The following is a 12,625-nucleotide window of genomic DNA, read 5'->3' on the forward strand; positions in this document are numbered from 1 at the left end:
AGATTCTTGGAAAATTTCAGGTTTGTATGTAGGAAAGAAATAGGACCATACTTGAAGGCCATACATGCTTAGGCCTTAAGCAAAGGTACCCCAATTTTAGCAATATCTGTAATACCTCTATACAACAGGCTAGAGAGATGGCTCAGAGGTTAGGAGCACTGACTGTTCTTCCAAAGATCCTGAGTTCAAGTCCAAGCAACTACATGGTGGCTCACAACCATCTGTAGTGAGATCTGGCGCCTTCTTCTTGACGTGCAGGCAGAACACTGTATAGATAACAAATAAGTCTTTTTTTAAAAGGTTTATTTGTTTATTACAGAGTGTCCTGTCTGCATGTACACCTGCACGCCAGAAGAGGGCACCAAATCTCATTATAGGCGGTTGTGTGCCATCATGTGGTTGCTGGCAATTGAACTCAGGACCTCTGGAAAAGTAGCCAGTGCTAGTAACCTCTAAGCCATCTCTCCAGCCCAATAAGTAAGTCTTTAAAAAATGAAAAAATATAATATATTTTTAAAAAAGCCTTGTCTATATAGACCTTCACTGAAATTTTTATTTCCGCCGACAAGAGACGGCTCCTTTCCTGTCCTATGTCCCCTTGATTTTCCCTGTGCTCCTAGCCTGCTCTATCACTTTATACTTTGTATATGGAGTCAATGAGACACATAGACGTTCAGAACTATTTTATCTTTATGGATAACTTAACTCTTGCCAGACATTGCTCTATAGTTACTTTACATCTTTTTTGTTTAGATATTATCCGATAATTTTTAAAAAATCTTTTTGCTTTCTAGCTGCATCTTTAGTGACTAGCCTAAATTGATGGCTTCATTACATTGTATTAATGTGTGTCTCTATGTATTCGATCAATTGCCTAACCAGCAGTGAGCTAAATGCTAACAGATTCTGGTATCTTCAAGCTATTGAGAAATCTCCTGTCTCAATGTTTTGTAAAAATTACTCCCTAATTATCTGATTGGTTAATAAAGAAGCTGAACAGCCTTTAGCAGGCAGGAGAGTTAAGGTGGGGCTTCCGTTCTCAGTCTGGGAGGAGTTGGGGAAGGGGGAAAGTGTGATCACAATATATTGCATAAATTTTTTTCAACACCTTTAATGCCAGCACTGGGGATGCAGAGGCAGGAAGATCTCTGTGTTTGAGATCAGCCACTCTGTAGACATTATAGAGTGAGTTCCCGGACAGCCAGGGCTATACAGAAAAGCCTTGCCCTCTAGGAAAAAAAAAAAAAAAAATCAAACAAAATCATCAACAACAAAAATCAACAAACAAGTTATTTTCCTAAATCCATCATTTCATACACTTACTCTTCACTCTTAAAATCTTATTTCTATAAGCATGTTTTATATATGTATATGTATTTTTACCATGTGTCTGCTAATTTCAACATCTGAAGCCTTTGCAAATTCCAGCTCCTTCTGTTTGTTTTGTCTTTTTTGTTGTTGATGTAATTTTTGGTTTTGATTCTTCATTAGTTTGTTGAAACAGGGTCTCCCTATGTAACCTTGGCTGGTTTGGAACTCACTAAGTAGACCAGGCTGGGCTTGAACTCACAGAGATCGGTCTGCCTCTCTGCCTGCTGGGATTCTGGGCCTGCACTTATTAAGGGGAGGTGTGTGCACCTCAGCTTGAGGAGATCACAGGATAATCATGCAGGACTCGGTTCAGTGTTCTTCTTCTACCTTTTAGCACCCGGGAATCGAACTCAGGTCAGCAGGCTTGGTGGCAGCGCCTTACTTAACCCACTTAACCCTTGGCACTAGCTCTTTAACCCCGGCCTTTACTGTATCTGCTGACTTTTCATTTGCTGAGTCTTGTTGGTGTCATTTGTGACTCTGTGTTTATACTTCGTTTTTAGGAATTTCCTGAGTTCTGGGGTTCTTGGAAGACGATTTCTTCCAAGGAGGGTTACACTTGCTGCTACTGGGGTGTCCAGGCATGTGGGGGTGCTGCCACTCTTGTGCCCCTTTACACCTAAATACTGGCTTAAGAGGTTCATACCAACCAGGTAGCGTGAAATCAGAATTCCAAACTTTGAGGTCATCCAAGGGGTTAAAAAAAAAAAATGTAAGAGGGTTTTGTTTGTTTGTGTCTTTGACCCTATCCAGCACCAAAGTGCAACAGGAAATTTTCCCTTCAGATCCCTAGACTGAACAAGTTTATTCCTAGCTGACATATATCATGAGGCGTATCCCCTGGAGGGAGCGTCTTCACTGGAAGCATTCTACCAAAACCACCATGTTTATCTCCTCCTCTCTGAGCTTCCCCGGAGGCACAGGCACTTGCCTTCTATTTCCTACTTGCACACAGGCTTTGGCCTGATTATTCTTTAAGCTCTGGCCAGCTGCCTCCCTGAATTCAATTCTTTTTAAGACTTATTTTTGTTGTTATCTATATGTGTATGTGTGTGCTGCATGTGTACAGGAACCTGCTAAGGCCAGACATGGGCATCAGATTCCCTGGAATGGAGTTACAAGTGCTTGTGAGCCACCCAACATGGGTGCTGACAACCAGAACCTGGATGAAATGAAAAACTGGATGCTGGCAGCGGTCTTCAATGGGAGGAAAGACAACCCTGGAGCTTATAAATATCAAGGCTGCAACGACACTAAAAAAATAAATAAATAAAAACCTTCAACAATCCACAAGGAGCCACGCTGGGGAAGTCGGTCAACAGAGCAAAGCCAACAGCTCTCAACTCTCCCATGGTGCGCAGAGGCAACTGGGGGTGGAGGGGTCTGCTGATGGAGAGCACTGGGTCCCAGACAACTTGTCAGCCCGGAGCAAAACTTCCCTAATGAGTCCTCAGGTGACGATGACCTGCTGGTCTGCAGAACACACTGTGAGAATCCTTGTTTCCGGGAAACACAATCTATAGGGATGGCTCAGTGGCTACAAGCATTGGCTGCTCGTCCAGAGGATGTGAGTTCAATTCCCAGCAAGAACCACACACACAGCTGTCTACAACTCCAGTTCTAGGGAATCTGATCCTCTCCTCCTGGCCTCCTCAGGCACACATGGAGTGCACAGAAATATATGCATACACATATACACATAAAACAATATATTAATTTTTTTAAAGTTAAAAAAAAAAAAAAAAAAAAAACACCTGACTGACACATATACAAAGGAACAGGGACTAACTGTGGTAGCCCGCATAGGGCCTGCACGGTTTCAAGCCAGGGTCAGAGCACTGAGAGAGGGAAGTGGATATGGGCTCCCATCCAAAGCAGCTATTTAAAACTGACATCTACTTGCAAAAGAAAAAATATTTCCCCCGACCCCCAGTGGGGTCTCAATGGGTAGACCCTATGGCCAACAGTGTACAGCCAACACAAAATGAACTCACTAGTATTTTTGTAGACTTTTTGTGTCATATGGCTTTGCTTGGTCATCTTTTTGTCTTACTGGCCTTTTGCTTGTATATCACAGTTTCCAATTTTGTGTTTTTTATACGTTTTGAGTGGGTTTTATTTGTGTGTGTATTTATCTTAGAGAAAAAGAACTATATTTGAGTCAAGCAGGTAATTCTTAGGTCTATGTTATTAATGGTTTGGATGGTTCAAGAAGCGGCAGCATTACTTAGGGGTATCGATGGGTCAGCAGGGAAAGCGACATTAATACTGAGCTGCACTTGAAAGGTGCTACTTTGCTCAGCAGTCATCACACACATCCCAGGCCCCATTCTAAACAAGGAGAACTGAATTTGCTCTTACCTCACAAGATGTTAATCAGTGTCAGCCTTAGGAGAACATGTCCTCGTAACTATGACTAATTAAAAAAAAAAAGCCCAACAAAGAGGTTCTTTAGAAGACCCATAACTTGGTGTTAATATTGACAAAGCTTCTCAAGTCACATGAACTTATATGTTCATAAACTTTAATACTAAAGCCTCTTCACAACAAAAGCAAATCCTGCCAGTGCATCTGTAAAACACCCTATTGGGCCAGTGATTCCAAAACTCGCTATTATTTCTGACCTGAACGATTTTCCTATTTTCTCCTCTGTTTCACTATTTCAAAATCCACGGACCCTTAGCACCTCCTTCAGAATAAGGCAGAAGACCCAGATATCCTGCATGATTCATAGAGCTGGTACTGAGTCCTTTGGTTCAAATGTACATGTTGTATACCTTTTGGCTTAAAACCAAAACCAAACAAACAAAAAAAGAAAGAAAGAGAAAATCGATTTTAAAAGTTATAGGGGGGAGGGAAGGGTGGTCAGCAGTTAAGAGCACTGTCTGCTTCCAGAGGTCCTGAGTTCAAGTTCCAGCAATCAAATGGTGGCTCACAACCATCTATACTGGGATCTGGTGCCCTCTTCTGGCATCCAAGTGTATATGAAGATAAAGCCCTCAGGATATACATAAAATAAATAAATCATTTTAAATAAACAAATAGAACTGCTTTTAAAAAGTTATTTGGGGCTGGAGAGGTGGCTCAGTGGTTAAAAGTATTGGGTGCTCTTCCAGAGGACCAGGGTTCAATTCCCAGCATCCACATGGTGGCTCACAACCATCTGTAACGCCAATTCTAGGGGATCCTCTGGCCTTTGTGGACACCAGGCATGCACATATTATACAGACATACATGCAGGCAAAATATTTACGTAGAGAAAAAAATTTAAAATATTTTAAAAAGGAAAAAAAGTAATTTGGCTGAATTTTATTAAAGTCCTCATGTCTATCTCTGTAAAACACAGGAAGTAAATACAGGTCAAAATCAACAGCAATAGACACTGAGTATAACTAACTTTGGAAGAAGCAGGGGTGAGTTACTCCTAAAATTCACATAGAAAGGGCTGAAAATGTAAAATGTAAAAAAAAAAAAAAGAAAGAAAGAAAGGGCTGGCCAGAAAAGATGGTCCCATGGGAAAAGGCAGACCCAGACCCCTTCAAGTTGTCCTTGGACCTCCATACATATATGACTTGGCACATGTCCAACCACACATATACACACAGAAACAAACAAGTAAATAAATGTCATTTAAATTTTTTTTTCAAATGAGGAAGACATGCACTCCATGAAACAGCCAAGCGTAGTGATGAAACAGTAAAGTTCGGACTCAGGGCCCTCCCCCGCCACGAGGCAATCAATGGGTTTGTGATACAGAGAGAACATTACATGTCAGTTCGGATAAGGGATGGACTCAATAAACACTGAGACAACTGTTCTCACATATGGAAGGATAAAATTAACTTCATAACTCACACCAAACACAAAAATAAGTTCCAGATGAATTAATCACAAAAACAGGCAAAGCAAATCAAACTTTAAAATAAGATCTTTATGACTTCAAAGTGAGGAAAGCTTTCTTGAAGATCAAACAAAAGGATAGACCATACAGACCCAGAAATTAGCAAACACAACAATAAACTTTTAAATTTGTGAACAACATAAAAAGAATATCACCTAGACACCACCTGCAGCTAACAGATCTGAAGCAAGTCAAACACTGTACAGCGATAACGCATGGAGGAACTCTCCGTTGACCAAAAAGAAAAATGTTCAGCTTTGCTGGTAATCAGGACAAAAACAGAAGTTATGTTGATGAGATCATTTTGCACTTTTTATATTAAGTTTAATGTCAGCAACCGAGAGTTTGGGTGTTTCAAAGCTGCACTATAGGGCTGGATGGAGTAGCACAGACTTCTAGTCCCAGCATTTAGAGGCAGAGGCAGGCAGATCTCTGGGAACAGGTCAGGCCATCCTAAAAATGAATTCCAGGCCAGCCTGGGCTACACAGGAAGACCCTGTCTCAAAAGCAAACAGAGAAAAAACAACCAGCATTACAGCAAGTGTTTGGTGTATTGCAAATGCAGATCTTTCTGAGGGCCACTCTCCTGTCACTGAGACATTCTTCTACAGTAAAATAACATACCTTTGCACAGGTAAGATATTCCCCAAGGAAAGGCTCTTGTCACCAGGCCTGACAGCCTGGATTCAAGCCCTGGGCACACACGGAGGAAGAAGAGAACTGTCTCATAAACTGTCCTTTGAGCTCCACACACATGTGCCATGGCACAGACGTGCCCTCTCACCAGTAAACAAACAGATGTAAAAACAATAACATACTTTCACCTTTGCACCTTAAGTGCTTGAAAAAAGAACAAATTCGTGTGTACTCGTGCTTTATGGAATTAAGCTTTATTTTCTAAAAAATGTATTGCACTTGACAATTCTTTTTAAATCTCTACTAAGTTGATGCACAAAATCAAGTGGCTAAAACAGAAATAACAAGGAGTAAATATTTGGTACGGTCTCTTTTATAAAGTGGAGACAAATAATAACATTAATACTTTATTTTCAAGTTAGGGTCTTATTCTATAGCTCAGGCTAGTCTATAACCCAGTGTGTACACCAGGCTGGCCTCAAACATACAGTGATTCTCCTGCCTCTGTCTCCCAAGCACTGGCATTACAGACATAGGTCAGCCTACAGGGTACAGCACACTAACAGTTACAATGAGAAAGAGATAAATCTCTAAGAGAGGAACACACGTTTTCAAGGCTAGGTAACAAAGTATCCCGACTTACAGCAGGAGATCAGAACAGGCTTCCCAAGTGTTCTCTGAGTAGGAGGTAAATGGATGGGGGCAGAACATTACAAAGAAAAGGAAGAGCCCAACAAAGACCTGGTGGTAAGAGAAACTACTGTAGCTTCAAGGAGTTGAAAGGCTTACATAACCTGAGCGCAGACAGTGAAAGTGAGTGGAGGGAAACAGGAGCAAAACCACAAAGAGCCTTGTTAAGCAGCTGATCTTCTCCCAGAACTAATGGGATGTTGCTGAGGAGGGGTTTGAGCAGTAAAGGGGCAGAGGAAGAACACCCGTGTGGAGAGAATGGAAGTGGGGCAGAATGCCAGAAGGAGACTACTTGAAAACTTGGTGCAGTTTTCCAGACCAAAGAGAGAAAAACGGGGTGGAGATCAGGATGCAGAATGGTGAACTGACGGGAGAGAAGGATGCAACAAGGGCAACCGGTGATTTTCGTAACAAGGACGCCTTCAAGTAACAACGCTCCAGAGCATACCTTTTCTGGCTATAATTAAATCCTTTTTGAAAACCATTTTTTTGTTGTTGTTGTTTTGTGTGTGTGTGTGTGGACAGGAAGACAGTGATGAATGTGGCAAGATGTACAGAGAATAGGGATGGGGGAAGGCTTGTTGGATAAGGCATATGTCCTGCAGGTGTGAGGACCTGAGTTCACACCTCCAGACCCACTGTAAAGCAGACAGAATGGCTCAGGTCTGTAATTCTGGGTGGAGAGACTCCCCAGCAGCTAGCCTGGTATAGGTCAATGTGAACAACAAAAGAAGCCCTGTCTCAAACAGAGTGGATGGCAAACAGTAACCCAACGGTGTCCTTTGACTGCCACATATGGCTACTCATGGCCCCCCCCCCCCCAATACACACCATTCCCACCAGGTTTCCACTGGATAGGTGATGACGGTGCCACTCAGTGAAAGAAAAACAGAAAAAGTAACAGGTAGGTAGGCATAGAGCATAACTTTGGGTTTAAACAAGAGATTAAATTGTCTTGAATTTATTTATTTAACTATTTATTTATCTTCTTGAGACAGTGTCTGTGTAGTCCTGAATGTCTTGGAACTCACTGTGTGGACCAGGCTGCCCTCAAACTGTCAGAGATCCTCCTGCCTCTGTAGGGATCAAAGGTATGCGATCCTTGTCCTTTTATTTAAATAGACACTTCCACACATCAGTTTGAAAATTTAAAGGGCAGTTCCGTGGGGGATGGGTGAAATCTTGAGAACCTCAGGCATACAGACAGTTGTATCTTTGGCTCAGAAGGGATTACCCAAGGAGATAAAATAGAGAGTGGGAACTGAATGACAGGGTGAAGAAAGGTGAGTCTGCAATCCAGGTGAGTGAAAACAGTAGCAAGGCATCACAGAAGCCATGGAAGAGCGTCTTCCGTCAAGGAGGCAACGGTAGACAATGTCAGAGGCTGCTGAGACACCAAGTATGACAAGGATTGAAACATGTGTATTAATTTTAGGAACGGGCTTCAGTCAGACTGTGGTGGGCCTGGGAGGGAGCAGTCGGTAAGCAAATGAGAGACGATAATACACAGAAAAATCAAAGGAATTTATCACTGTAAAAAAAGAGGAAAGGTGACACGTGGGGGGTGGGGAGCAGAGGGCTTTAAGATAAGAGAGGCCCCAGTGTGTTCCAGAACAGCTGATGATTCAGGAGAGGGGCTACTGAGGGGCTAAACTACACCCTGAGGTACAGGCAGAAGGGGCAGCCAGAGATAAAAGGGGGCTTATGAGAAAAGGAAGAGAAAGAGATGGACTTAGACTGATGACCTCTAAGATCTCTTTGGGACTCCAGAATCTCATGACCTACAAGTCTCTCTAGACGGGGCATTTGCATAGAGGCATACATGTATGTAAAGTTATTCAAATATTCAGATGTAAGTGAATCAGTCAAGCACTTCGATAGTCTGTGAATGACGCAGTTAACGTCCCCAGGTTTTCGAACAGTGTAACAGTCTGGGCAGGATCCATCCATCCAAGCTCTTAGTGATGCACACTGCAGTAACAGCAGTGACCTGGCCGCATCAGGCTTAAGGAGGAAGTAAGATTTAAATCCCTGAACCTACAGCACGCCCTGCTGCATTCGAAGCGGCTGTCATTTAGAAAAACAAAACGTGACCCCCCCCCCCCCAAATGCATCTGCACTCCGGGCTGAAGACACTGCAGCTTCTCACTGGACAGTTGACAGGTTTCTCCCCAGAGGCTTCATAGGCAGCTCCCCTCTTTTCCCTATGCCATTCATTTAGGAAGAACGGGAAATGGGTCCCCACATCCTCGCCCTGACTGCAGCAGACTACACCCCGCGGTTATCCGGCAGTGCCACCTCGGGAACCCTCGGAGGAGCGAGGAGGACACCCAGCACTCGTCAGGGGGGCTCGAATGGTCACCCACCCCCCCGGGGGCTTGGAGGACGAGGGAAACGAGCCCCAGAGGATAGCAGGGGAGGCACGGGGAGACCCCGGGGAACGAGAAGACAACCCTCGGGGAGGACCGAGTTTCTGAGCAGAGCTAATCCGCTGCCGCAGCTGCCCTGTCTCGCCTCCAGCCGCGCTCTGACCGCCCTCCCGTCGGCGCTCCCGGGTGCTCGCCCTGGCGCCCCCTCCTCGGAGCCCGCGTGGACCTCGTCGCGACCCCGGCGATCCGCGGCGAGCTGGGGCCGCCCGGCCGCCACTCACCCGGCCCGCCATCTTCGCGGACACGTCCGGCTCCGAGGCTGCAGCTCCGCTCTGGCCTGAGCCCGCCCCCGCCGCGCGCGCGCCCGCCCTCAGCCCGCCCTCGCGCAGGCGCGCAGCCGCCGGGAGGCCGTGCCCGCGCTCGGCCGCGGCCCCGGAGCCCTTCCGCAGCTCGTGCGCGCGCGCGCGAGAGAGCAGCGCCATCTTGGCTCGAGACTGGCTGGCCTCGTGGCTGCCACCTTGTTCCTACAAAGCCACGGCAGTTGGCCACGTGGCCTTTGATGGCCTTTTAGCTTGCTGCTTCCAGGCCTCTTAAACGGGAATGCGCCGAGAAAATCCCGCGTGGTTACTCTCTATTCCTGCAAGGAAAGGCCAGAAGCTGGTTCTGAATTCGGATTCTGTTCGAATCCGGGCTTTTCTCTGCAGGCACACTTGTTTTGAAAGTGAATTATAATTATATATTTGTTAGATTTATGGTTCAGCATTTTTATTTATGAGCTCTATCCATCTATGTATTTATTTTGGTTTTTCGAGACAGGGTTTCTCTGTGTAACAGAGCCCTGGCTGTCCTGGAACTTGTAGACCAAGTTGACCTCATACTCAGAGATCCGCCTGCCTCTGCCTCCCAAGTGCTGGGATTAAAGTCATGTGCCACCACGTCCGGCTATAAACACAATTTATATCTTTAGTAATCTTTATTTCCAGTGTTGTTTCAGTTTTCGAGTATTCCGAGAATAAAGTCTGCCCTAGTTCAGTCTATGTGTGAGAGGTTATATGGGGTATTTAGGCCAGAAAATACCTCAATCACTTGTCTGTTGGGTTACAGACCCGGGACAAGAGGGATAAGCAGCTAAGGTGTCTATTTGAAATATTAAAGTGAGGAGGGTTCTGGAGAGATGGCTCAGTGGTTAAGAGAATTGTCTGCTCTTATCAAAGGTCCCGAGTTCAATTCCCAGCAACTATATAGTGCTTACAATTCTCTATAATGATATTGTTGCCCTCTTCTGGTGTGTAGGCATACGTGCAGGCAGAGCACTGTATAAATAATAAATCTTTTTTTTTTTAATTAAATAAAATGTTAAAGTGGACCTGGCCTCCAGAGTCTCCTAGCAACTCCCAGTCCTTACCTGTTGTAAGGTGTGACTGGCACTTTCTAGCCCAAGGGCCTGGCTTCTTCCCCAGAGGCTCTTCCCATGATTTCCCTGGCCCAGAATCCTTGGGACCTATGAACCAGGACCAAGAGCTTCCCTCAATAAACCTGATATTTTTACTTTTTATTCAGCCTGAATTGACTTATTTTGTTGGTGGAGAAAACCTACTTATTTTTCAAGACATGATCTCTCACCCATCCTGGAGCTACCTTGTAGACATGGCTGGCCAGCAGTTTCCAAGGAATCCTGTCTCTACCTGTCTCTACCTCCTCACAGCATCTCTTCACTGGACTCTCAGAAGGGCTGCGGGAAGAAATTCTACATCCCTCTGTTCCTTTCCACTTTTGCCTGAGACCATAGGGAATATTAGGGGTTTGCTTTAATTTCTCACTGAAGAAAAAGAGAAAATGCTCTGTGGTTAAGGAGAAGGGTTTTATCGTAGATATGAGGGAGAGCATAGCCAGAGGCATCTGGAAGAGTCTAGACAAAATACGGCCAGCAGAATAGGTTTGGTCATGAGAGAGAACAGGAGAGAATGAGAGGAAGGGAAAAGGAAGAGAAGAGAGGGGACCAGGAGAGGGAGAAGAATCAAGAGGCCAAGAGAGGAACCAAGAGAGCGCCCAACCAAAATGACTTGAGTTATTTGAATCTGAAGCTGGGGGAAGGGAAGCCCAGCCTTTGGGTTGAATAGGTTTTAGAGGTAGGGAGGGGGTAAAGTGAAAAATGCTGTGAAGAACCACAGGGAACCTACACTCATAAGTAATTAGGAAAAATGGGAATATTTGTCCAATATGAAAGAAATCAAGCAAAGAATTAGAGATCAGCATGTTTAGCAATTTAAAATTAAGAACTGATAAAATCAAGCCATGCACAGTGGTGACAGCCTTTCATCCCAGCACTCAGGAGGCAGAGGCAGATGGATCTATCTGAGTTTGAAGCCGGTCTGGTCTACATAGTGAGTTCCAGGACAGCCAGAACTACATAGTGAGACCCTGTCTCAAACAAAACAAAACCCCCCACAAGCAAACAACAAACAAAAACCTAACCCAACAACAACAAAAGAACTGAAAAATTGAGTTGAGCTCAAGTTGAACCAGGAATAGAAGAAAGAATTTCTGTGGGTTTCATTAATTCCCACCGACTCTGAGCCCCTGGTGCTGCATTGGGCAGCTCAGATGTGATAGCTAAGTCAGGAGTGATCTCGGGAGTTATGAGGAAGGGGAGGAAAAGAGTTGAATTCTGATGTTAACTTGGAAAAAAGAAACAAAGAAGAAAAGAAGACTATCCTAGAGGAAATAAAGAACCAGGAAGGAGGCTTTCTTGTTCTCCTGTCACTCATCTGTTGTGTACAATAAACTAAGATGAATAGACTGACAAACTTAATGACTGCATCTTACCTTTTTTATTGTTGTTATTTCAAATTTAAGCCTATTAAATCATAGCCATTTTGCCCAATTACCAGATCCAGAGGACACTGGCTCTCACATCTAAGATGTCTCCAACAAGGATGGATGTTTATCATCTCGGAAGGCCCAGCCTGCCTGGGAATGGTTCAAAACTAAACAGATCCTGCTCCTACCCCTGCAGTGATGCTTCAGGCTAACACAGCTTGTTCTTTAAGCAAGAGGGGAAGGACTCAGAGACCTTGCTCCAGATGGCCCCTGAGTCTCTGCAGCCCATCTGTGCCTTGCTCTGGCTCCTGTTCAAGGTCATCTTAGAAACAGAGAGGACCTAATGTGTTACCTTCTCAACAGCCCTTACGATGGTAATTGATGGTAATGAATACCTTCGCCACCCCTGTTTCACTCTGTCTAATGGCAGCTTGCTCACTTCACCTGGCCTTGGAAGGATGTTCACACAGGGTGTCCTGCTCTTCCCTGGGCTGGCCCTGCTGGGAGCAAAGAACCCAGGTTCAGTCAATCAGATGCTCTCCCAAACAATCGCCGGGACTGTCCTCGTGAAGAAAGAGCCAGCACTTCTTTACTGCTGGGAGATAGTTCTCCAGCTCCCTGGAGTTGCCTCAGTTCTGCAAATTATGATTGTCCCCTTTGCTTTCATTTAGGTTCTCTCTCTCTCTCTCTCTCTCTCTCTTTCTCTCTCTCTCTCTCTTCTCTCTCTCTCTCACACACACACACACACACACACACAGGAATTTAGACACATACAAAGACCTTCTAGGTCTGTGTGATCCATTTGGAATGGAGACATACTGAGCAGTGGTAACAGACA

The 12,625-nt window shown here is 44.6% G+C and overlaps 1 protein-coding gene across 1 annotated transcript in view; it reads right to left on the reverse strand.

Moving 5' to 3' along the window:
• The window catches only part of Nsf (N-ethylmaleimide sensitive factor, vesicle fusing ATPase), an 80,139-nt gene extending 70,811 nt beyond the window's left edge, over positions 1-9,328 (reverse strand). Inside the window, exon 1 of the mRNA XM_055592438.1 lies at positions 9,249-9,328. Within this exon, the coding sequence (XP_055448413.1) occupies positions 9,249-9,260 (12 nt within the window). The 5' untranslated portion in view covers positions 9,261-9,328. The remainder of the gene's footprint in view (positions 1-9,248) is intronic.
• Positions 9,329-12,625: the final 3,297 nt, after the last annotated feature.

This window comes from Psammomys obesus, unplaced genomic scaffold (genome assembly GCF_907164565.1).
Source record: "Psammomys obesus unplaced genomic scaffold, mPsaObe1.curated_primary_1811, whole genome shotgun sequence".
Taxonomy (NCBI): Eukaryota; Metazoa; Chordata; class Mammalia; order Rodentia; family Muridae; genus Psammomys; species Psammomys obesus.